Here is a 26,514-nt window from a genome sequence, read left to right on the forward strand (position 1 = left end):
TCCGTAAAATGGGGACAATGAGAGCTGTACCCCATATTCTTGGGACGAAAACTCTTTGTAAACTTGAAGCACTAGAGAGATGTGACTTACTGCAATTATGAGCCCTGCTCTTTCTGGCCTCTCACACACTTTGCTCTCCTTTCTGCCCGCCCCCCCCTCCCCCTAGCTTGTCAAACAGTTCCCTCTTCTGTCAGCTTCTTCCCTCCCTCCCTGTCCCTGTCCAGGGCCCTAATAAAGCTATTTTGAAAGTGACCCAGTCGGTCTGGCTGCCCGAGCGCCCAGAGGGGGAGAGCTCGAGGAGGGAGAGGCCGGAGCTGAGGGCGCAGCTGTTTGGAACCATGACTGAAGATGACGGATTCGGTGGTGGTGGAGGGTCAGGTCAAATTGAGAGATGGAAAAAAGGTGAGGGTCACGCCTTATACCTTTCCCTACCTTCACGAGACCCTTTACCCCTCCACTGGAGCAGTCGGGGTGGGGGCGGGACGGGGACGGAAGCCCCCTGCGCCCAGCCCACTGCGTAACCGTGTGCTTTTCTATCTCCCCCGCAGTGGAAAACTAGGTGGCTGGTGTTGCGCAAGCCCTCCCCGGTAGCAGGTAAGGCAGCGAGGCGTGGGGAGGGGGCGCGTGGCCTGGGGACTTCTGAGAAGGGGTGCGTAGCGAGTGGGGGCGGGCGGTTCTGGCGAGGGGCGCGTGGCCTGAGGACTCCTAGTGAGGGGCGCGTGGCGAGGTACAGGTGACTAGGGCAGGTTGGGGGAGGGCTTCTGGCGAGGGGCGGGTAGCCTCAGAATTCTGGGGAGGAGCTCGTGGCGAGGGGCTGTGTGACCGGGGCGCGACGTGGGGTGAGCTTGTATGAGGGGTGCTTGACTTGGGAACTGCGGCGGCGAGGGTGCACGTGGTGCTGGCTCGGGGACGGCTTTTGACTAGAGATTTGGTGTCTGGGGTTCTTGGTAAGGGGGACATGGCCGGAATGAAAGAAGGGGTGCGCATTGTAGAAGTAGTTAGCTTTCGGGTCCAACAGGCTAGCCGCGACAGGGTCTCATGGCTTGGATTGGGCTGGGGGCACTAGAACCCAGCTGTGAGCCCCATTGCTGGGTTCCGAGTGGGCAGGTCTCCCAAAAGGCTGCCCCGGGCTGCAGGGAACGATTGCTTCACCTGACCTTCTATTTCTCTTGCGGCGAGGCGGGGTGTGGGGGAGGAACCGACACTTTCATAGGGGTCGGAAGGGGTCTTGCAGCGCAGATCTCGACCCAGACTCCCTCTTCTCCTCTCCCAGACCTCAAGCGGGAAGCGCCTTGCCCATAGTGGCCCCCCTGGGAATTGAATTCCGTACCCCTCCCCAGGCCCTGATTTCTTTGCCCCGCATTATTTGCGAGCCTCTTGGTGCGAGCCCTGGGCCTCCCGAAATAGAAAGAGGATATTGAAGTAGACCCAAAGTGTAACAGAGAGAAGAGGGGAAGGTAACAGGATATGGGGGAGGAGGGCGCTTCAGGCCGCACCCCCACAGAAAGGCTAGGAGCCGCATTTCCAGCCTCTGGACTCTCTGCTTCTCCCCCAATTACTTGGCGGGGGTGGGGCGGGACACCTCGGCTCCTACCCGGGTCTTTTTAGGGAATGAGTCATAAATTAAGTGGGACACTAGGATCTTGAGTTATATCGCTTTGTTCCCCACCCTTAGTCCATCTTAGAATACCAGAGCTGGAAGAGACCTTGAAAACATTATAGTTCAGGTATATAAAGAGCATCATGGCTTAAAAACCGCTTGTACGGATATATGTTAATATGCGTCATCTCCTTTAATATAGTGTCAGAAATGGAAGGCATTTTAAAGACTGTGTAGCCCAATCATCTCATTTTACAGATGGGGAAGCAGATCTGGAGTGGAAGTCTTTTGTGTAGCCTTAGATAGGAAGGAAACTCAGAAAGAACAGGTGTTGGGCCTCAGAAGTAGCTGCATTTCTGAACGGAATTGTGCAGCTGTAGGATGCATTCTTGTGAAGGTTTTCGTTCCTGTCGTCTTGCCAGTTTGAATTGAATTGTCGAGTTGAATTATTGCCAAGCAACTAATTTAAAAGAAAAAAAAAGATTTAGAAATGGACACATAATCATAAGATCTAGGCATTCCTATATCTTCAGTCTGTTTTTTTTAAACAAATGATGATTAGTTTGATGATCTCCTTGAGAAGACTTTTATACCTTACAGTTTTCTCCCTCCCGGGTCTCTATTTTCATAATCCTTAAGGCAGTTCATAGAGTGGCTAATCTTATGACTATTCTCCTTTCCCTACTTGAAGGATGTCGAATATTTTGGGCAAAAATGGGTTATTTTCTCCCCCCCCCCATCCTCTGTGCTTGGTTGGGGAAGTGGAGAAGGGAAATTCAGTTTTCTTTAGAAAATTGTTAATTAACATGCTTTGGCTTTATCCATTTCAAGACCTCATTGAGCTGGTTTCTTAGATGAATTTGGTCTTTCAGTTCTTTGGTTTCAATGCTGTGGGCACACTTGTTCAGTCTTTAAGCATTGTTAGATTTGCAGCTGTTTGAGGAAACAGGTGTCTCCATACCATCATGCATGCCAGAGTTGTGTGAGTATGTGTGTGTGTGTGTGTGTGTGTGTGTGTGTGTATTTTGCCAGTGAATGAGGATGATGAGATGGTCTCTCTTTGGCCTAGGAAGTGATAGAAGTACAGCTTCTTTTTATCCACATTTGTAGGTATTTTAGATATTAATGAACAGAAGTTAGCAGCTTAGTTCTGGTTTTTAACTCTCGCCCTAAGAGAAGTTCCTCTGTCTAGAAGAAACGGACTCATTGTCAGGACCCATGGACTTGTATGCTGGCATTGATGTGCGTAGTTGATGATGCTACGTGACCCATGGGCAGAAAATGTTCAGAGTCTAGGTAGTGTGTTGCTGGAGTAATCAGGAGGCCAGTGTCACTGGATCCAAGAGTATGTGTCAGAGAGTAAGGTGTAAGAAGACTGGAAAGGTAGAAGGGGGTTGGGTTATGAAGGGCTTTGAATGCCAAAGCAGAGCGTTTTATATTTGCTTCTGGAGGCAATGTGGAGCCACTGAAGTTCACTGAGTGGGGGGGGGGGGGAACATGATGAGGCTAGAGCTTTAGGAAGGTTACTTTAATGACTGAATAGGTTATTTAAAACACTAAATTGAATCATTGAATTTTGTAGTTCAGTGGGACAGTTTTGTGAATAAAGGCATAGTTGGAGACATCACACCTCAGAGGGACCTTAGGGACATTAGGGATAACCTTATTTTACTAAAGATGAGGACACTAAAGCCCAGAGATGACACTTGCCCAAGGTCATGTAGCTAGTTAGGTAGCAGAGCCAGGACCACAACTCAGGTTTTTAAAAAATCTCTTAGGCCACTATACCTGCTCTTTCCATGACACCAAAGTGCTATTCTGTTTTGTCTTTGACTCCTTCTGGAGTATTGCACCTAGTTCTGGGTGTCAGTTTTTAGAAGGGAACTTTTCGAGAGAGAGTGTCTCAAGGAGGGTGGCTGACATAAGTATATGGACTCCAAACTAGGTCATATGAGGTTGAAGGAACTGGTGAAGATATGTGTGTGTGCACACGTGTGTGAGCATGTGTGTGCGTGTAAGAACATGGGGTCAGCCCTCATCATAGCTATCTTCAAATATTTTAAGTGTTATTTGGAAGAGCAATTAGATATATTCTTTGTGGTACCAGCGATTAGATCTCAGAGAGTTGTGTAGAATTTATAGGAAGGCAGATGCTGAGTCAATAGAAGATGTAACTTCTGCTAATTAGAGATCCGCACCAAGAAAATAGGTTGCTTTTGTGTATATTGAGTTCTTCATCCCTGGAGGAAGTGTTCATGCCAATGCGAAAGGGGATTTGCTGACTAGAATTTGAAGGCAAACTGAATGTTCTTCTACTCTGAGATTTGATGAATGTATGATTCTCTTGAAGGCAGCCTGTAAAAACAGGGGTCCCCAGACTTTTTTTTTTTAAATTCAGTGACTACTTTGTAAACTGTCTAAATGCTGTAAAAATGTGAGTTTTTTCTTCAAGCCTTGAGTGAGAAGGGAATTCACTTAGAGTACTAGAGTGGTATTGTGTGTGTGTGTGTGTGTACACGTGTGTACAATAGAATGTCCCATTGCATGCTGCTTGTCTTCCCTACCAGCCATGGATCATAACAACTGTAGAAAGAGGCACTTACTTGGTGGCGCCATCCAGCTTAAAGGTCTAGTGATAGGCAGGAATAGAACTTCCTTTTAGTAACCTCCTTCCCTCTCTGACCTCATAAAGCACTATGTTTTACAGCTCTTAGAAATAAGTAGGTTGTAATAGAATTTGCTTGTTTGACTTTAGATTCCTTACAGCATTTTGCTTAGATTTCTGCTTCGTCTCTAATAATGATACTTGACAGTTCTGTGATTTTGCCAACAAGAGACTTCCTTGGACTAAAACATCTATGACCCCTCACTGACTTATTTAAAAAGTCCTAGGAACTTATGTAGTTGAGACACATCAAAGTTAAGTGACTTGCCCAGGGTCACACAGCTACTAAGGGTTAGAGATGGGACTTTTTAAAATTAAATTTTATTTTATTTTCATTTAACAATTTTACAACAGATATTTTTTTAAACTATCTCCCCTGTATCAGGCACTCTCTTAAGCATGGAATACAAAGAAAGGCAAAAGATAACTCCTGCTCTCTTGAAGCTTATAGTCTAACATGTAAACAACTATGTACAAACAAGATATAGACAGGAGAAATTCAGAATAATAAAGGCACTAGGATTATGGGGGGTTGGGAAAAGCTTTTTGCAGAAGGTGTAATTGTAACTGAGACTTGAAGGAAGCCAGGAGGTGGAGATGAGGGAGAGAATTCCAGGCATGGAGGACAGCCAGGGAAAAATGGAATACATAGTTTGAGGAATAGCAAGGAAGCCAGTGTCACTGGATCAAAGGATATGTGTGTGCGTATGTGTGGGTGTAAGGTATGAGAATACTGAAAGGTAGGAAGGGGCCCAGTTATGAAGGGCTTTAAAAGCTAGACATCTAGGTTTTATATTTATCCTGGAGACAATAGGGAGTCAGCCACTGGAGTTGATTAAGTAGGTGGGATGACATGGTCAAACTTAACAATGATTTTTTTTCTTCGTTTCAGGCAAATTGAGATTTGAACTCAAGTCTTCATGTCCTGAGGCTTAACATTTGATCTCCTGTGCCATAATAAAGCAGTAAAGGTCCAGACCTGGGATCTCACTATTTCCCCAAAGAGCAATATGGCGCAGGAGATAGAATGCTGGGCCTCAAAACATGCTTAGTTAAGTGCCTGGAAAACAGTAGGTGTTTGATAAACGCTTGCTGCTTGTCCCCTCCCTCTTCCCCAGTTATTCCATTTCAGGTCCTATGAATTCTACCCCCATGATGTATCCCAGATGTGTCCCTATCTTTCCACTTATATGTCCACTACCTTGGTTGAGGTCCTTATCATTTCTTGTCTGAATAAATGTTGTAACCTCCTACTTGCTCCCCCACCTTCCTCTGTTTCATTCTCTCTAAGCCACTCTGCATAGCTTCCAAAATAATCTTCTCGAGTTACAAGGGTGACCATGTTGCTCCCGTGCTTTAATGTCAATGGCTTTATACCTCTAGGATAAAACTGAGGAGAGGGGCTGGACCTGAATTTCATTGGTCTAGACTCATGAGTAAGGTAAGGACTCCCTCTACTTCATGTAGGCCAATACCTTTTCCACAATTTATAATCCTAAAGAGTTACCCAGAGTGGTTAAATGACCCACCCAAGGCCATATAGCCAACATATGTCAGAGGCAGGATTTGAACCCAAGTCTTCTTGGCTTCTAGACTAGCTCTCCATTATGTCATGCTGCAAACTCCTTATGATGGGTCATAGAGCTGGAGCTTATAAAGGGCCCTCAGAGATCATTACTTACCTTATCTTATAGATGAGAAAACTGAGACTGACAGACATTAAGTGACTTGACTTAATGCAAATATTAGAGCCAGAATTTGAACCCAGGTCCTTTGATTTCAATCACCTTTTTCACCCCTACACAGTCATGATTTTTGGGACCTTCTCAATTTGACTTTATTTCTTATCTTAGAGGCACGTAGAAGGAACAATGGATAGAACAATGGATCAGGAGTCAAGAAGAACCGAGGTTCAAATTTAGACTCGGTTACTATTTGGGTGACCCTTGGAAAGTCACTTTACCACTGTCTACCTCAGTTTCCCCCATTTGTAAAATAGGGATAATAAAAGTACCTAACTCCCAGGCATGGGAAGATATAATGAGATCATAATTGTAAAGTGCTGTGTGAATCTTAAAGTTTTATTTAAATGCAGGCTGGTGTTTTTATCTCACATTTCCCGTTTTTGTAAGCTCTGCATTTTACCCAAACTGTTCCTCAAAGTCAGCATGCTTTATCTAGATGCCATGCATTTGCACAAGACAGTTCCCATTCCTAGAAGACACTCCAGCCTTGTTTCTGCCTCTCAGGGCTATCAGTGCTTGTATGTAGTAGGTGCTTTAAAATGCTTGTTGAATTAAATGATGAAGCCTTGAAGGAAGACTTCATTTTTCCAGTTCTCAGTTTCTCCATTCAGTTGGGCTCCATTTCAGAAGCTTATTTATTCCCATAAAAAAAGTTTCTCCTAAATAGATTGATTAGTGGATAATTTTGTAGCAACAAAATTGTACCAACCTCTAGAGCATCCTATTTAGTGAATTCAGAGCAATATAAAAGAGAATTATCTTGATCATTCACCCTAGAAAAGTCAGGTAGATGGTCAGTCTGTCATGAAACTGGATGGGCCTCTCATTAACTGAGTCCATAGACATGTATGCCTTGCATAGGCACTCCACTGGGTAGAGACGTGGCTGGGTGGGTCACAGTTGAGTGGGTCACTTACTTGCTCACAGATGCCCATCCCTTTGTCACCCTCATTGTCCTAGTGATGCTAATGGCAATGGATGAGGGAACACCAAAATCTTAGAAGAATCAAACTTGCAAGCAAGATGAATGGCACTGGAGAGATGTTTGGTAGAAGTGAAGCTGCAGGTTATTATCAGTAATGACTTGCTCATGAAAAATGGCTTAAGGGACAAGGTCACACATCTAACAGGACTTGAATCCAGGTCTTATGGCCATGTGTCTGGTGCTTTTACCACTAGTCTACGTTGCCTCTCTCTACCCACAAGTGGGAATGTGCCCAAGCAGAGGCATAGAGATGGGAAGGGGTAGAGTGCTTGGGAGGGTCAGTAGCTCTAGGAGCTTGGCTAGAGGGCACAGTTGATATTGGGGAGTAGTGGTAAGTAAGGACAGATAAGCAATGGTATCCTCCCTTAGCACTCTAGTATTTGTTCTGAATGCTACATCCAAGATCCTTCATGGCCAGCAGTTGTTTCAAACTTGTCACTCACCCTTAATCCCACATAGTAAATGTCCTGTTCCAGTTCCTCAAATTCCATTTGGAAGCCCTTGCACCAGATTACTCTAGACTCCTACTTTGTCTTCGCTTGTTCTCCTCCCTGTTCTTTCTCTTCCCACTCAGGTGGATGACCTCATTGCTTAGCTTGTTTGTCCAGCCTTCTCATTCTGAACTTTTCATCTCTCACACTGCCTTCTGGAATGTCCTCCTTTCCTCCCCTTCCCTCTTTGCTCAATCTCACCCTCCCTTCTGCCCTTTAAAGACCTCTAACAATCCTACAAGGACTTTGTGCAATCAGTCAATGAATACCTACACTGTGCCTAGCACAGTGTTAGCTATTTCTGGGGAAAGTTGGGTAAGTAAGGGATAAAGCCCCTTTCCTTGAAGAGCTTACAAATAAAATCCATGCTATACATTGGGAGGAACCAGGGAGAGAGCCCACCATGTGGAGTAGAGGCAGAAAACCTGTGTCTGAGTCCCCACTAGGCCAGCCATTACTAGCAATGACCCTTGGTCTCCATGTTTGAGACTCAGCTTCCTCTTCTGTAAAATGGATATAATAATAGTGATGATGATAATAATAAAAATAACATCAATAACTAATGTTTATGTAGCACCTTCTCTGTGCTAGGCACTATGCTCAGGGCTTCTTAACAAATATTTTCCTTATTTGATCTTCACAACAACCCTGAGGGGTAGATGCTATTATTATCATCCCAGTGATCTTCTGTGTGCTTGGCTCAGCTACCTTTGGTCACACTTACCCAGTTCATTGCCTTACCAATGCTGGAAGTTTTTGCCTTGTGATAGGACCTGTAATGTTTTGGTATACCCTTCAGGAACCCAAGGCCACCCCCACAGCACCATGATGCATTGGAGGAGAAAAATATCTTTGACTTGAGTCTGAAGACCTGTGTTCATGTTTCAGCTCTGTTATTTGCTATATTTATGACCTTGAGCAAGTCAGTTCCCTTTTCTGTTACATCCCTTCTCTGCCCCTTCCCTGTAGTCGGGACAGAAAAATGTGGAACAATGGGGTACAGCAGAGGGGCCAAGAGGTCAGACCTGTCAGTGAGTGGAGAGAGAAGAGAAAGGAGAAGGTGAGATGGTTGGAAGTTGCATCTCTTTAGAAGTTGTGCATAGAACAGACTGGGCAGCTGCTGTTTGCTTTAGGACCTTGGCAGGAATCTGTTTGCAGATCAAAGGAAGCTGAATGAGGATGGCCAATTAATTGGGAAAGGCTAGAAAGCCCACTCTAAAACAGCATTGCATGGGGATGGTGGGACAGAAGTGGGTGACTGAGAGGAGGACATGCAGTGGTTGAGTAACCTGCCCAGGGTTATACACCCACTAAGTTTCAGAGTGTCAGGTTTGAACGAAGGTCTCTAGTCCAATGTTTTTCCACTTAGTGTGCAGTTGAATATTATATAGTGGAAAAGGCATTCAGGATGAGCAATCAAGACGTCTACTTTTTAGTTCCAATTCCACTTGGAATTGGAATTGGAATTCCAATTTAACTTGGTTGGTTGGTTGGTTGTTGTCCTTCATTCTCAAAAAGGACCAAAATGACGTCACTGTGTTAGAGTCAAGTTATGGTGTGTCTGACTATAGCTGATCTGACCAACATGAGCTCAGAATGCTCTACCACAGGTCAGGCACAAATAGTCCATGTGAACATTTGGGGTGGATTCTCTAAATTTGTAGGTCTCGCATTTCTTTTGAGCTTCTTCAGTTCTGCTTTGCTTAAAGGGTACGATACCTTCTTTGATGAGGGCACGCCATGCTAGGCGGTCCTGTGCCAGTGTCTCCCATGACACATAATCAATGCCAAAGTTGTTCAGAGAGTCCTTGAGAATGTCCTTGTATTGCTTCCTCTAACTGCCATGTCCACTAATTTACAGTGTTAATTGAAGCAAGTCATTGAACTTTAGGCAGCTCATCTGTTTATACAAGACTCCCCCTTGCCAACCCCTCCCCCACCTACCAAGCATCTTCCCAGCATTGAGAGAACACAGACATCCGGAAGGATGACCTGCCATTTGTAGAATTTATTCTCTACTACAAAGGGTCCTTCCTTCTCCTTTGCCCAATATTAATGAGCAACAGTGTAGTCCAATGGAAAGAATATTGGATTTGGAACCAGAGAACTTAGGTTCAAATGCCAGATTTATTCTTTATTACTTATGTAACTGTGTACAAGTGTCTAACCTATTTTTTTTGTTTCCCCATATGTAAAATGAGAAGTTTAAATTAGTTTATTTCTGAGGTATTTTCCAGCTCTAACATTCTATGATTCTATGAATTACGAGTGGTGTGGGAAGTTTAGAAGAGGACTGGGGTTGGGGAGAAAAATTTTTTAGTTTGAGATGTCTGCTGGACATCTGGCTCTAAATGTCTAAGACTAGGGCTAGATGTATAGTTCTGGAAATAGTCTGCAGAGAGAGGATGATTGAAACCATGAAAGCTGATGACACCACCTAGTTAAAGAGTATAGAAAAAAAAACAAAAGGGGGTCCAGGACAGACTTTGGGGTATACCCATAGTTAGTGGGAATGACATAGGTGAAGATCTAGCAATGGAGTCTGAGAGGGAGTGGTTAGATAGGTAGGAGGAAAGCCAAGAGGGAGCAAGAAAACCCAGAGAGGAGATGGTATCAAGGAGAAAAGGGTAATCAATACTTCAGGGATGCTCAATAAGAAGAAGATTGAGAAAATGCCATTAGATTCAGTAGTTAATTGATCATTGGTAACTTTGGAGAGGGAATTAGGTGAATAATGAGATTGGAAGCCAAGTTGAAGAGATTTTATGATGGCTTTTTAAAGGAGGTTAGCCATGAGAGAAATGTAGAACCATAGCTAATTGGGATGCTAACCTCTAGTGAGGGCTTTTTAGGAATGGGAGAGACTTGGGCCTCTGTGTAGGCAGGAGGCAAGAAACCAATCAATAGGGAGAGATTGGACATAAGAGAAAACTAGAAAAATGAGAAGGGATAGGATCAAAGTTCCATGTAGAGAGATTGACCTTAGTAAGGAGAAGGGCCACCTCTTCGTTAAGGACTAATATAACCAAGAGCAGCATGGAGCAAATGGAAAGATTGCTAGGTTTGTAGTTAGGGGACCTGAGTTTGAATCCTGCCTCTTGATACTTGTATGACCTTGGATGAGTCATTAAACCTTTTTGGGTCTCAGTTTCCTCATCTGTGAAATGGAAGAGTTGGACTAATTGACTTCTTAGGGTGCCTTCCACTTCTGTATCGATGATCCTACAATTTGGTAGTGGAAGATGATATTATAAAGGGAAAAGAAGGAACTTGTGCCCAATAACCTTGATTCCCCCCCCCCCCAGTAGATTATATGTCAAGGTTCTCATCTGAGAAGGGGTGGTATGGTAGGCTTGTGGAGAGAAGAGCTTTGAACAGCTGTAATGAGTGGTGAGTCAGATAAAGATTCCATTAGGGAGGAGCAGAACATTGCCTTGCTATAGTGAGGGCCTGGTTGAGATTAGATAATATACATTTGTAGTAGACCCAGTCTGCGCAGAGTTTCATGATTTGTTCCATGTCTGTTCAGTAGGAGGTGAGTAGGAATGGAGGGGAGAGCAATGTTGGTAGTAATCCCAGATTGAGGTTTGACAAGGACATGAGTGGTGATAAGATAAGGGGACAAGGAATTCAAGAGTAAGGGATAGTATAGAGTTGAATTGGCTCACTAAGGGATCAAGATTGGGGAGGGAGATGAATGTAGAAAGAACAGGAGGGATGGTCTGGGAAGGTATTAAAGGGTAGAAGGTTAGGAGATTTTGGTGAGGAGGAAGACTATGTTGGGGAGTAGTAGAAGGAGGAAGGCAGGAAGGGAGGGGAGAGAGAGGGAGAAGAAGAAGAAGGTGGTGGTGATGATGATGATGATGATTATAATAATAATAATAATTATAATTGGAGTTCTTGAATGTGGAAGCGAACCTCTTGTGAGACACATAAGTAATAGCCAGGTTTCAAACCTAATTCTTGTGACTCCAAATCCAGGGATCTTTCCATGAGACCGCCCTGTTGTGGGAAAACTGATTGAAATTGGAAGATGATAAAACTTGATTTAAACACCATACTTTGATTGGAGTATTGCATAGTATAGAGAATAGCACAGTGCTCTTTCCAAGTAGAGGTTGTTCTTCTATTCATACATAACCTAGTGCATAATGTCTGATGTATAGCAGATGCTTAATAAACACTTATTGGTTGATTGATGTATGATTTTCTTTGGTGAGTCATGAGAACATAGACTTAGAGGTAGAGTAAATGTTCAGAGTCATCTAGTCCAACTGTCTCATTTTATCGTTGAAGAAACAACCAGAGAGGTTAAGTGACTTCTATGATGTGACACAAGTAGTAAATGGCAGAGTCAGAATTTGACCTTAAGTCTTCTGACTCTAAATCTGTCACTCTTCCTACTGGATGTATCTCTTACTACTTCCTGGTTACCTGTGATGCCAAAGGTCTCTGGAGAAAGTCGTCTCATCTCAAAAGGATCCATCTTTGAACTTGCGTGTGTGTGGTGTGCATGTGAGTACCCATTCTGGAATACTCACTGGGGACACGTGAGTCTTTTATCACAGCTGAGCCTTTGGGTATGAAAAGAGGCTTTCATGAATATTCCCATTGAACATCTGAGCAAACTGGTTTTGTTTCTTGATGGTGTTTTTGTGTTCTCTCCCCCCCCCCCATTCCCCTTTTACTCACTCCTGCCCCATCAAAGGTTTCTTCCTTATTTTAAATAGTTCTTGAACAAATTTCTCTACAAAAAGGTTCCCTTCCTTTGGAGCCCTGATAGCATTTTCATGTGGAAGATGATCTCGTTTTAAACCTTGATATGCTGCTCTATTCATTCTTTGTGTTTCTAAAGGGACACATTTTACTCAGAGCCTTCCCTTGTCCAGAGTTGGAAATAACCTACATTAGAGAGAAACCATGTAGTGCAGTGAAAAGAATGCTGCCTGGATTTGACATTAGAAGCTTTTGTGTCTTGGCTTTAACACTACCTTTTTGACAATGGTCCAGTTACTTAGCTTTTCTGAGTCACAGAAATGGGCTAATAATGTACTTTCTACCCATATTGGGTTATTGTTAACCCAATTTGTTAACCTCATGATTCTCTAGGAATTGGGGATGCTGTTGCTCCATTGCAGATGAATACCAACAACAGTGATCAAAAATGTCTTTGGGATGATCCATAAGACGGGGATCTTAGGGATGGAAGAGAAGTAAAAGCTCTGTGTTCATTCCCTTGGATTCTATTTTTTAAAAATATTTTTAATTTAATTTTTATTTTTTTATTTTATTTCATTTAAAACTTTTCTTTCTATTATGAATTTAGCAATTATCCCCCAACATGAACATTACATTGTAGAAAGAACAAAAAAAGAGTATTGTTTATGAAACAGTGAACTTCTGTTTGGGTTTTTTTGAGTGTGTATTAAATTTAACATAGTAACAAAATTGCCCTGCTCATGTCCTTTCCTGAACTTCTTTTTTGTTTTATGTTTTTAATGTTTTATTGATTTTCCTACCTTTTAAAAAGATTTCAATAACTGTGTGCTGTTTTTCCTTGTAACAAAAACAGCCAGGTAGCCTGGTGGACAGAGTGCTCTACTTGGAGTCAGGAAAAACTGGATTTGAATCCCGTTTCTCAGATGTTATGGTGATTGGTGACTGTGGGCAAATTACTTCACTGTTTGGCTTCTGCTTCCTCTGTAAAATAAAGATAATAATAGCAGCTATCATACAGTGTTGTTATGAGGATCAAAGGAGATAATATATGTAAAGTGCTTTGCAACCTTAAAGAGGTGTATTATTGTTAACTATCATTATCACTAGTCAAAGCAAGTCCTCATGTTGGCCATATCTGAAAATGAATATTTCATTCTGTACTTCTAGGCTAATATCTTTCTGCCAAGAAGTGGGAAGCATGCTGGATTCTGTTTTCTTGAAAGGTTGTCAGGATCTGAATGTAGACAGGATGTGACTTCTGTGTCCATGAGCCAAAGAGATTTTTGTACATCTGCTTATCTAGTATTCCCATGGAGAGGAACAGCTGTCTCAGTAACAAATAGCTTGTATGGCTGCCCAACTCCCTGCTTGGATGCAAGCCTAAACTCACTTTTCTGTAAAAACACTTTTTATTGTATCTTTTATTTTTATATCACCTTTATTTCTAAATGTATGCTTTCTCTCTCCTTAGCACTATTCTTTGTCATAAAGACAAAGAATAAAAAAGAGAGAAAGAGAAAAGACAAAAGAGGAAAAAAAAAACCCAAAAAGCACTTACCAACTAGTGCATCAACCAAGTCTGGGATTTTATGCAGTATTCTGCACTTACAGTGCCCCAGCTCTGCAAAGAAGGGTGGGAAATATGTTTTCTATGGGGAATCTTGGTCCTTAGAGTTGTAATAATTTTTTTGTTTAATTTTTATTTCTTTCCATTAACATAGCTCTAGCTATTATGTATGTTATTTTCTGGGTCTGCTTGCTTCACTTTGCATCAATTCATAGAAATCTTTCTATATTATTCTGTAATCTTCAAATTAATCTTATTTTTTAACTTTTTTTTTACCTCCATTACATTCATGGACCACAGTTTGTTTATCCAGACTCTAATTGATGGACTTCTCCTTTATTTCCATTTCTTTGCTACTTAGAAAAAAAAGATGCTGCTATGAATATTTTGGGACCTAGCTTTTAATCTTTCACCTCTTAGTGGGATCTCTGGATCAAAGGGTATGGACACTTAAATTACTTTGTTAGCTTTCTTCTGAGTTGCTTTCTAGAATGGTTGGATGAATTCACATATCCACTGACAGAATGCTGTTGGTGTGCCTGTTTTTCCATGGCCTCTCCAACATCTACTCTTGACATATCTTGCCTTCTTTGTCAATTTGCTCAGTCAATCTGCTCATCTCAGATGAAACCTTAGAATTGTTTTGATTTTTGTTTCTCTTATTTAGTGTTTTGAAGCTTTCTTTCATTTAGTTGTTAACAGTTTGCAGTTCTTTTGAGAGCTGTTTGTTCATAACCTTTTACCTTTATCCCTTGGGGAATGACTCTTGGTGTTACATATTTGTGTTAGTTCCTTATATATCCAAACCTACTTTTTATAAAAAGAAAACAGGGACTTAAATTAAATGAAATAACTGATTTATTTCACGTTTGAGTCAAAGACTACTTGGACGTGTATCTGTGATCAGGAGCATTGAAAACCCTCTGGGATTTGGTTCCCACCTACCTTTCCATTCCTGTCTCCCATCACTCTTACCCTTATCTGTGTCCTATACTGAATCCAGATCTGTTGTTTCCCATATAGACTTTTTGGTTTCTTGCTTCAAGTATCCCTGTGGCTGGAGTCCCTCTGTAGCCCTAACCTCCATCCCAGATCTTCTTATTGACCTTGCCCCATCTTTCCAAAGCCCAGCTCAAATTCCTTCTCCTGCAGTCTCTTTCAGCTCTAAATATAAGATTCTGTGGAATCTATTGTGGTGCTGCCTTCTCAACCTTCAGCCAGAAGTCCGAGCGAGGGTATCAGGTGAATAAGTCTTTGCTCCAGGCACTGACATTGGGGGAAGGGGGAAGGTGCTGCCCATTGCTATGGTACACCCTGGTAGTGTCATTCACTCTTCCCACCAACCCAGATCCAGCCTCTCTAGGGGATAGGCTGCTCCTTCTGCTGCCATGGTCTCCTGCCAGTTCCCATCCCTCACTCCAGTCCATCGTTCACATAGTTGCCAAGGCAATCCTTCTCAAGTACAGATCTCACCTTGTTACTTCCTCTAGTATCCCCCTATTGCCTCTAGTATAAGTTTTTAAAATGTTTTACAAACTGGCCCCAACCTATCTTTCAGTTTTGTCGTACATTATTCCCCTTATCACACTTGCAATCCAGCCAAATTGGGTCTCTTTCTGTTCTTTTCGTAGGATATCCATGTCTGTGCCCTTGCGCTGGCCATCAGCCTTGCCTGGAATGCGCTCCCTTCTTATTGAAGCCTCATCAGATTCCCCTTTTGCTTTAAGACTCTGCTCACATATCACCTTCTACATGAAGCCTTGCCTGATCCCTCAACTGCTATACCCTTTTGTCCAAACTTCCTTGTATTTGACTCTTTGGGGCTTATTCTCTTTCTATTTATTCTGAATTTACTCTGCACTTATATCTCTTGTCTGCCCCTTTCCCTCCATTAGAATCTGAGGTTTTGAAAGTAGGTGTTGTTTCATTCTTTGTCTTTGTGTCTGTAGTCCCTAGCATAGTCGCTAGCAGTGTCTGGCACGTGATAATTGTTCATTCACTTTCAGTCATATCTGACTCTTCATGATTCCTTTTGGGGTTTTCTTGGCAAAGATACTGGAGTGGTTTGCCATTTCCTTCTCCAGCTCATTTTACAGATGAGGAAACTGAGGCAAACAGGGTTAAGCGACTTGCCTAGAGTCGCACAGCTAGTAAGTATCTGAGGCCATATCTGAACTCAGGGAGATGAGTCTTTCTGACTCCAGGCCTGGCATTCTTTCCAGTGCACTACCTACCTGGCACATGGTAGATGCTTAATAAATGTTTGTTCATTGAATACATCCAATTTGAATTTACCATGCATGAAAGAGTTGCTATTTGTATCTCTGCTTTACTTTCTCTGAGCTAACGTAGTGTTTTGTATGTCTTTTCATATACTTTCACACTCTGCCTTGTATCATTTGTCCTTGGGTCTTTTCCCTCTCTAGATGGTTAACTCTCTGAGGGCAGGGGCAATATCTTATGCACCTCTGTATCCCCCTCTGTACTGGTTTATAGGAAGGGTTTGGTAAAAGTCTGCTGAATACATTCGTGAGCCATTCTTTTTGGTCACAATTTATTGGTATTTTAGAAAAATGCATTGGTTCCAGTTTGAGGGATACCGTCAGCTATTATTCTGAAAAGTAAACTTTGATCATGTAATAGAATTGAAATTTAGACTTCGGGCCAGGATTTTGGCAATTAGGAAAATTCATTTGGGATTTTGGTTTGTGACTCAGTGTCCTCAAGGATGAAGATGAGGGTAAATATTGGCAATACTAAGTGCTACTTGCTGAATCATGTAACATGTTCCCTAACAGCTTATTCTGTTTTTTTTTAATCTTTTTGACTTTATTTTTATGAGCTGATTGTATTGGCTCATAAAGTGTTAGAACAGAGAGAGGAAAGAGGGGCAGATAGTCTTATTCTATACATGGGGAAACTGAAGTCCAGAAAGTAATGTGAGCTCCATTTGGAGCTCCAAATGAAATCCGAATCTCTCAGTTCTCAGGTCAGTGCACTTTTCTCTAGACCACAGTTTCCCTCCTTCAAGGTCCATTTCATGTGTCACCTCTTTCATGAATTCTTCCCTAACTACCACAGCTAGAAGTGATTTCTCTGTCCTTTGAACCCCCATAACGCTGTGTTTGTACCTTTTATGTACTTACCACATCTGACTCATAGTTATTCTTGGATGTGCCCTCTCTCCCTTATTTGGTGATGACCTTTCTAAAGCATGATTTCTTCTCATTTTGGGCTATCTTATTCCCCCTCCTTGATTGTAATCTCCTTGAAGTTAGGGTTGGGAGAACATGGGGTCCATATATTCAACTAATAAGTTGAGTTTGTATCTCCCATGGCTCTCAACATAGGACCTCATAATAGTAGATACTCAGTAGATATTTAGTAGATATTTGCTACATGTTTGTATCTCACAGGCCATTCTCTAATAGCCTTTTTTTCTCTTTCCATTCTTTTCTGATTGTCATTTTAGACTGCCTGTTGATGTTGGTATACAAGGACAAATCTGAAAGAGCCAAGGGTTACAAGGAGAGGAGCAGTGTGACTCTAGAGGACATCTGTGGCCTCGATCCTGGTCTTCCCTACGAGGGCTTGACTCACACTCTAGCCATCATTTGCCTTTCCCAGGCTGTGATGCTAGGTTTTGAAAGCAAGGACACAATGTATGCCTGGGATATCCGGATCCGCTATTCTTTGGGGGAAGGTAAACCTGTTGCCTCTGTCTTTATTCCTTATATGCCTGTTGTCCTTTCTATTCCTCCAAGGCCCAGCTCAGGTGCCACCTTCTTCTTGAAGCCCGCTTGTTCATAGACGGAGAGCTCTTACTTTTTTAATGTTTTACATCATCCTGGACTGCCTCTGTGCCTTACCACATCTGTAACTTGTAGTTATTTGGGTATTTGTCTCATTCTCACATTAGGGTGTAAGGGTCTTGTTTCATCTTTGTTTCTCCGGTATTCAATTCAGTGTACTGGGTGTTGTCATTTAGTCATAAGAAAATAAATGCTGAATGTTTAGTTGAAGTTACTGCTTGTTCTAGATGGGACATGGAATATCAGACCTAGAAGGGTCTAATCCTCCTCATTTTATAGAAAAAAAAATTGAGGCCCAGAGTCTGGAAGTGATTTATCAAAAGTCATAGTGAGAGTTATCAATTCTGGAACTTTGTTCTCTTGCCATCTAATCTGGTGCTCCTTCCACTTTCCCATACTGCATCTTTCTTCTCTCATTAGCGGAGGAGGAGGGAGTCAGGAGGAAACTTAGTATGTAGGCAACCTGGAAAGCAGATTGCCACAGAGACAGCAGAGACAAATGCCCTTGCTGAGCTGTCCTTTAAGAGGATATTTAAGAGAACTCACCGAGTTCACTCATTCATTTGGACAGTGGCAATTTAGAATTGCTCCTTAGTCGTCCTTAGCTGAGCTAAGGTTGACCTTGGCCTATTTTGCGATGAAAGGGTTCTTGAAGTATCCTAGCACTATAAATAAGACTATAGAGGGATTGTTGGCCTGTAAAATCTCAGAGTTGGAAGGCACCTTGCAGGTCATCTAGTCCTACCAACTCTTCCCTTCTATAGCATGCCTAAAAGGTGGTTATCCAGAGTCTTGATGCCAAATGTTAACAGGGACTACTTTAAGAACATGTCCCCTCCATAGTGTTCTAAGACCACAGACCTGGGAACCAGAAATGGATGTGTTTAAAAACAATCCTCCATGGGCTCCTGATGCGTTTTGATTCTTGGAATCGTTGAGTTTTCTTAGAAGGCTCCCCCTTGTACTTCTACCCCTTAAATTAGCGTGTGTGCTTATTGAGCTCTGCGCTAGTCACCGTGGGAAACACAGTAGAAGATATGCTCCCTCCCTTTGCAGAATATACAATTATTAATATCCGTGGAAAATAGAAGAATACAAGAGAGCAGAGAGTTGATTGTTAAACTTTACAGTTTGAATAATAATATAGTAGTGTTCAGAGAAAGAAAAGACTGGTCTTCATTTTTCAGTAAATCATAACATAAAACCCAATGCCAAAGCTAGAAGGGACCTAAGCGAACATGTAGTGTAATCCCTTCACTTTATATAGGGGAAAACTCATGTTTCAGTGAGGGGAGTTGATGTGCCCAGTGTCAGGCAATGTGAGCCATTGATGGAATAGCTAGCTTACATTTATGTAACATCTCCTATGTATCAGGGACTGTGCTAAGCACTTATCAAATATTATCTCAGTTTACCTACGCAAGAACCTTGGAAAGCAGGTGCTGTTATTATCTTCATTTTACAGATGAGGAAATGGAGGCAAACAGAGGTAAAGTAATTTGCTCAGGGTCACACAGTTAGTCAGTATCTGAGGCCAGATTTGAACTTGGGTCTTCCTGACTCCAGACCGGTGCTCTATCCACTGAGCCACCCAGGTGCTCTAAGGAATGATGGGGACTGTAATTCAGTTCTCCTAACTCCTTGTCCTATGCTTAAAACATATATATATATACACACATATATATAAATTATATATATGTATATATATAATTCATGATACCAGGGAGATGCTCCATTCTATCTGCCAACCTCCAAAAGCCATTCTTAGTTCTTTGTTTTCTATTTCTTCATTGGTCAGCATGTGGTTAGAAAATGTATAGTATTAAGCATTGGTGTTCATCTGTGAATGACTGTTAGGAGGCTCTCATTACTTAACAGTGGAATGCCTCTTCCAACCATGGACTGTGGTTACATTAGGCCTTCAACCTGTGTTCTTCTGAATCGTTACAAGGTTATAAAGTTCACCACAGCTGTCCCCAGGCACATGACCTGCTGGGTAAGCTATATGCCCCATCTACCCCCCTCCCCTGTACCCATGTAGATTCTGTCCACTTTCTGTCAGCTCCTACTTGATGTCCAGACAAGGACGTTAGAGGGAACCTAGCCCAAGTCTTGCTAGTGGGGAGAAATGGGGAATTTATATGGGTTTGAGTGGTTGGTTACAGAGGACTTGGAACCTAAAGTGAACCATGGTGGATGAGTAAAATTTGGATATGTAGGAAAGGAGGTGGCATTCCAGGTAAGCAGAAGAACACCATGGCCACCAGCCTTTCTAAATCTAGTCTAGGATTTTATGTGCCTCATCAGTAACATGGTGGGAAGACCACTGGACCTCAGGGTCAGCAGATGCAGGTTCTAGTCTTGGCTTTACTGCATTTTAGCCATGTGATCTTGAGCAAGTCCCATCATCCCTCTTGGCCTCATTTGCAAAATAAGTGATAATTACACCTGCACTACTTGTCTGTCAGGGCTATTATAACAGAAGTGCTTTGAAAACTTCAAAATTCTATAGAAAGGTGAACATTTGATGGTCTTAACAAACCACATGGTTTAGAGGAAGGTGTGATTTAATTTTTTTCCTTTGATCTTCTCCCCCCCTTCAACCTTTTCCCTTCCCCATAGTCCACAGGTTTCATGTGGCTGTGGCACCAGGCACCAAGCTGGAAAGTGGACTGGCTACTCTTCACCTCTGCAATGATATTCTGGTGCTGGCTAAAGACATTCCTCCTGCTGTCATGGGTCAGTGGAAGCTCTCTGACTTGCGGCGTTATGGGGCCGTGCCAAATGGCTTCATCTTTGAAGGCGGGACCAGGTGTGGGTACTGTAAGTATGATGGGGTCATAGTACAGATCTTTCATTCACTTAGAATTTCTGAATACGCTCCTCGTGTGTTGTTGATTACATTTTTGGTGAACTGAGTTTTTCAAGAGAACAGTGCTGAGACATGAATATAGTTAGCTCTTGGTTATTTAAAGTGGGAGGTGATGGAGGAGAGATTTTCTTCCCAGCAAATATTGCTTTTTGATTTATTGGACAGTCAACACCTACTCAGATATTTGTTTCATGGACATTATTGACTTATCAGTGGCACACACAATGTTTTGTTCACATCTTACTTCCCTCTCTTTATTCTGTATACAGAGAAACCAAAATACTTCATTTTTTCGGGAGAGGTTGGAGGGGTAGAGAAAGGCCCTGCTTCCTTGCATCCCTCTGAAAGATTGCTGATCATTTCCTAGCTAGGAGAAGGTGTCAGGAGTGGAACAGACGGAGCAGGAGAACTGAGTGGATTTTTAGGATCTTGAGAATTGGGACCTCACAATAAACTTTGACTTCTGCCTGGAATGAAGTCCTAGAAAATCAATACAACTGGGGCACATCTCAAGTGCAAAAACGTACTACACAGTCAAATAGACATAATACTTGGATTATCTATTTGTCAGGATTCCTTCTGTTTCCTGCCCCTCCAGTAAGCAACCAGGACTTGACTGTGAGTTTCTGTGTATATGCACGTGCATATAATTTGTTATATTTTGAGACTATTTTTAGATTTTTTTTTGGTATTTCAAACAAGGGAACACTATGTATGCCTCTAGTACAACTGTTTTTGTTTTTGTCTTATTTTGTTCACAAGTCATCATTCTTGTCACATGGATGCAGCTGAATCCTATCTCTTCTCTTAGAAGGTTCAGTTACTAAATTAATGTAATTCATTTCCTGATCAGATTTTTCCCTGTGGCATAGAGGTGACCTTGTGTTCTCAAAAAACTGTGCCGCCAGAGCATAAACTCTTCTCTCCAGACATCTTCTTCAAACTTTTTAATGAGGTTCATGGGACACCTAGTGGGGAGGAACAGATAGGAAAGGAGGAGGGGACCTATTTGGGAATTAAGCTAGGTCTGAATCCTGCCTTAGCTATTGTGACTTTAGACTTGTGTCTTAACCTTTCTGGGCCTCAGTTTCCTCATCTGTAAAATCTGTAAAATGATGGGAGTTTCCTCAGGCCATAGAAGTAAGAGGCATAGATGGGTAGATGCCAGGGATATGGAGCTCCAGAGAAGTTCCCCAGGCTCCTGACTGTGTCTCCAATGTTCATTTCTAATTTTAGCTCCTGAGGTGTGAGGTTGAAAATAGTTCTTGGGGGTGGAGGTGCAGGGAGCCCCACCTCCAATTCCTTAAGCAAGCTCCTAGGCTACTTTAGCATGAGTTTGAAGCCAGACCAGGTACAGAGGGGTCAGCATGGTGGTACTGATGATCTGCTGCTCTTGTAGGTGTTCTGGGGCAGGTCTCTGGTGCCCTGGCTCCATTCTGACTCTTTCCTTTGTCTGCTTTGACGAAAATAGGCCCTGGAGGCATTAGATAGTACAAGTTCCTGTGCGTGCATCAGCTGCCATGGCACCCAGATTCAGCTGCACCTGAGCTTGGCAGGCATGGGCCACCAGAGGCAAAAAGGGGTTGGGTTTGCTGTGTTCATTTGTCTGCCATTACGACTTGTCCTTTGTGGAAGGAGGCTATTTTGTAGTAGGGAAAGCACCGGAATTAGAATCAGAGGACATGCATTTGAATCCTGGCTTTGCTACATACTAACTTGGGCCATTTGACTTAGTTTCCTCATCTATAAAATGAGGGAGGTTGACTTGACTACCTCTCAAGATTAATCCAGCTCCTGGTCTATGATTTTTAGACCACAGCGGTTCCTTGAAGTGTAGCATGTGATATGTGGCATTAGAGAACAGCAACGTATTCATTTCTTTCTTTGCAGAGGGAATGATTGGATATGTGTTGGCCATCTTCTTTGTAGCCTATGTGATTGTTGTTCACCCATCACTAGGGAAATAATTTGGTCAATTTCTGCCTCCAAATCACATCAGCAACATCCCATCATTTATTAAGGGCTTACCTCATGGCTAGTACCATGTTGGCCACTTAGAGACAGACAAAAGAAATTAAAGATCTGACCTGTGATCTCAAGGCATTTACAATTAGTAGAATTTAGAATTGTAAGGAACCTGAGGAGTACTTGGAGATTATCTTGTCCAACTAAGTCCTCTAACCCCAATCATTTCAAGATTTTAATTCCAATAAGCATCTATTAAGTGCCTACCATGCAGAGTATAGTGTAACAAGCACTGACTGGAATCAGAGGACCTGAGTTCAAATTCTGTCTCTGATAGTTTGTTACCTATGTGACTCTGAGCAGCTCATTTAAACTCCCTGGACTTTTTAAAAAAACATTTTATCTTTAAAATGAAGGGGTTGGACTAGATGACCCCTGAGGTCCCTTCTTACTCTAAATTCTGTGGTCAGGCTTTATGCAAGGTCTTGTTCTACATGCGGAAGATACAAAGACACATGTAACGCACACCCTCTCTTCAAGAAACTTGTTATCTAATTGATAGAAACATATGTGTCCAGATAATTCTGATAAGAGGGAGAGAGAGTTAGGAGAAATTTGAGAAGGGAGAGATCACTTGCTCCCAGGGGTAGAGGGGGGAAACAGAGGGAAGTCAGGAAAGGCTTAAAGGAGGAGGTGGCATGGGAGTTGGGCTCTGAAGAAAGGTGTGACTTCAACAAACCAAGCTTGAGTTTGCAACAGACCAAGCTTGAGTTTGCAGAGGAGTCTCTTCCAGGCAATTGGGATGGGGTGAACAAAGGCACAGAGATTTGATGGGACAGGATTCACAGCATTGTAGGATCTGGAAAGTCAGAACTGTAATTGTGGATACTACATTTTGGGAAGGACATTGAAAGATTGGAGTCCATCTGGAAGAGCGGGGCCAGAATGGCTAAAGGATTGGAGGCCATGCAGTACAACATGAGTTTAAGAAACTGGAAATATTTAAACTGGAGAAGGATATTCTTAAGGGAGACACAAAGGCTATCTTCACATATCTGAAGGGCAGTCATGTGGAAGACTTGTTATTGTTTGCGACCAGAAGGCAAAACTAGGAGTAAAGGGTAGAAATTGCAGAGAGGTAGATTTGGGTTTGATATAAGGGGGAAAATGTCCTAATAGTCAGGGCTGTTGCAAAGTAGAGTGGGAGATCTCAGGAGAGAGTGAAGGAGTGAGTTTAATGGAAACCTTCATTGGAGTGTGGGATGATGTAGTGGGTATTCCTGCTTAGGTATGGATTTGATTGACTTAAACTCTGAGCTCTTTTTCCAAGTCTGAGATTCAAGACAGAGTAAGTTTAATGAAGGAGATGGGATTTGAGCTGGGTCTAGAAGGATGATGGTTAGAATTTAATCCTGGCATGAACAAAAACATAGAAGTTAGAATGAGCAAATCTGTATTAAGTGTGTACTATGTGCCAGGCACTATTCTAAGCACTGAGGTTAAAGAGAAAGGCAAAAGACAGTCCCTGTCCTCAAGGAGCTCATGATATAATGGGGAAACCACCTGCAAATTACTATGTAACACAAGCTGTATATAGAATCCTTTGGAGATAATGACAGAGGAAAGGCACTGGCATTCAGGGGGAGCCAGGAAAAGCTTCTTGTAGAAAGTGGGGTTTAGTTGGGACTTGAGGGAAGCCAGGAGATGGGGAGGGAGGGAGAGAATTCCAGACATGGAGACAGCCAGTGAAGATTTGGGAGGGGGTGTGTGTGTGTGCGTGCGTGCGTGTGTGTGTGTGCTCACGCGCGCGCACACGCAGAATGCCAGAAAAGAATGCTGGTAAGGAGGTGGAGAAATCTGGAGACTGAAGAGTGGAAATGGAAGTGAAGTGTGCATGGTTTGGTTGCCTCATGGTATATAGTCCAGAGATTCACCAGTCAGAAGAGAGGCCTAAGGCAGAGGTGGAGAACCTGCTGCTTAGAGGCCACATGTGGCCCTCTAGGTCCTCAAGTGTGCTCCTTTGACTGAATCCAAATTTCACAGAACAGATTGTTCTATGGATTCAGTCAAAGGGCCACACTTGAGGACCTAAAGGGCCACATGTGGCCTCAAGGTTGCAGGTTCCCCATCCCTGGCCTAAGGGCAGAGCAACCTGTAGGATGAGAAGCCTGCTGGGGGCCAGGTACAGAAGTCTATAGAATGAGGATTATCTCTATTTTATGAAAAAGAAAACTGAGGCAAATAGAGATGAAGTAATTTGTTCATCATTGTACAAGTAAGGGGCTAGATCCCAGGCTTAAACCTGGATTCCTGGGCCTGAAGCCAGGGATTTTTTTTACCATACCATGCTACTTAGGGCAAAATCTCCTTACCTGTTGTTTGTCCCCTTGAATTCTAGTATATTTTAATTCTTTGCTTATAGTAGGCACTTGATAAATGTTTGTTGAAGGCAAGAAACAGAACTTAAGAATCATTTATTGTTGTTCAGTCATTTCAGTCATAGCTGACTCTCCATGACCCCATTTGGAGTTTTCTTGGCAAAGATACTGGAACGGTTTTCCATTTCCTTCTCTAGCTCATTTTACAGATGAGGAAACTGAGACAAACAGGGTTAAAGTGACTTGCCCAAGGTCACACAGCTAGTAAGTGTGTCTGAGGCAGATTTGAACTTGGAAAGATGAATCTTTCTGACACCAGATCTGACACTCTATCCACTTTACTACCTAGCTGCCCAAACAGAGCATCCCTGGATATCATGTGGTCCAAGCACCTCATTTTACAGATGGGAAAACTGAGGCTGAGAGAAGTGACATGATGTAGCAGTGGTCACAGTTAGTAAAAGGCAAAGATGGATTATGAACCTACATCTTACAATAACAAGCTCAGGACTGTTTCCTTTATGCCATATTTTTTAAGAGTTTGGGAAAAGTGAGGGGAAGTGACTTGTATAAGGTCATACAGCTATTTAGTTACAGAAGCCAAGCTGGAAAACAGGTCTTCTGACTCCCAGGTCTCTTACCCATACATAATGGCACAGAGACAAAATTGCTTCCATAATCTTGGAAATCACTGATGCAAGTTCAGTTTGGTTATAAATATCACCCGTGACGCTCTTACATGTTCTCTTCCCAGAGAGAATGTAAAATTCTTGAAGGCAGTACTGTTTCATTTTTGTCTCTGTACCCCCAGTGCCAAGCACAGTGCCTGGGATGTAGCAGATCATTAATGAATGCTTGGTAATTAATTATCTCCCTCACAATGCTGTTGGGGAAAGAACAGTTTGTAAGGCCTAAAGTGCTATGCATCCTTGAATTATTTTTATCATGTTATGGCTGGGTCTGTGTGTTGGGGTGTGGCAGCTGGGACAGGATAGTTGAAGACCGCATTTAGGCTCCTTGTATTCTGTACTTACTGAAGGTTAACGTATAGCCCTACCTGACTGCTAGTCCTTGCTTGCACTCCAGAATTTAAAATTGTTACTGGGTATAGGTAGTTTCTTGTTTTTTTCAGCTGCAAGAATGCTGTCCCTCCCTTAAATACTTATTTGGAAGTCAGAGGGCTTGAAGGAGTTCTGGTAGTGAGAAACCCTTTTCTAACTCTGCCTAGCTTTGACATCATCTCACATTTGGTGCTAAGCTCAGCAGATAATGTGTGCCTCTCAATCTGTGTTTGTCCATAAATCCACCCCCATTATGCTGAATGTTATTGAACCAGCTGCATTCACTGTTCCCAGGACACTAGCACTAGGATGTAAACACTTTTATAAATCATTGGCAAAGCATGCTGCAATGGGGTTGTCCTCCAGCTCCCTGCCCTTTTGCAAAGGATGGTGCTAAGGTATCCTGGATAGAAGTTAGTTTCCAGCCCTAGAATTGCCTACCACTGGAAATGTCTTGTGACCTGTTCTTACTAAGATGGTAACCTAAATGGCACTGCCCTTAATTGGTCAAGTCATTTGATTGCACCTTAAAGTCCCTGGAAACCTGTACATGCTGTGAATCCCTGAGGGATGGGAGCCTGGAGGTCTGAGTTCTAGTCTTGGCACATCCTCTAATTCAGTATATGATTTTGAGCAAATTACTTCCCTTTCTCT

At 42.5% G+C, this 26,514-nt stretch overlaps 1 protein-coding gene across 4 annotated transcripts in view; it reads left to right on the forward strand.

Moving 5' to 3' along the window:
• Nucleotides 1–258: 258 nt before the first annotated feature.
• The window catches only part of DOK7 (docking protein 7), a 117,741-nt gene continuing 91,485 nt past the window's right edge, over nt 259–26,514 (forward strand). For 3 of the 4 annotated variants that reach the window (XM_027836503.1, XM_027836504.1, XM_027836506.1), the window contains exons 1-4: nt 259–402; nt 549–594; nt 17,245–17,475; nt 20,207–20,407. In XM_027836503.1, coding sequence (XP_027692304.1) covers nt 349–402; nt 549–594; nt 17,245–17,475; nt 20,207–20,407 — 532 coding nt within the window. In that variant the 5' untranslated portion in view covers nt 259–348. The remainder of the gene's footprint in view (nt 403–548; nt 595–17,244; nt 17,476–20,206; nt 20,408–26,514) is intronic. The other variant, XM_027836505.1, reaches the window with a different exon arrangement.

Source organism: Vombatus ursinus, unplaced genomic scaffold (genome assembly GCF_900497805.2).
Source record: "Vombatus ursinus unplaced genomic scaffold, bare-nosed wombat genome assembly UNPS02014818.1, whole genome shotgun sequence".
NCBI classification, from domain to species: domain Eukaryota; kingdom Metazoa; phylum Chordata; class Mammalia; order Diprotodontia; family Vombatidae; genus Vombatus; species Vombatus ursinus.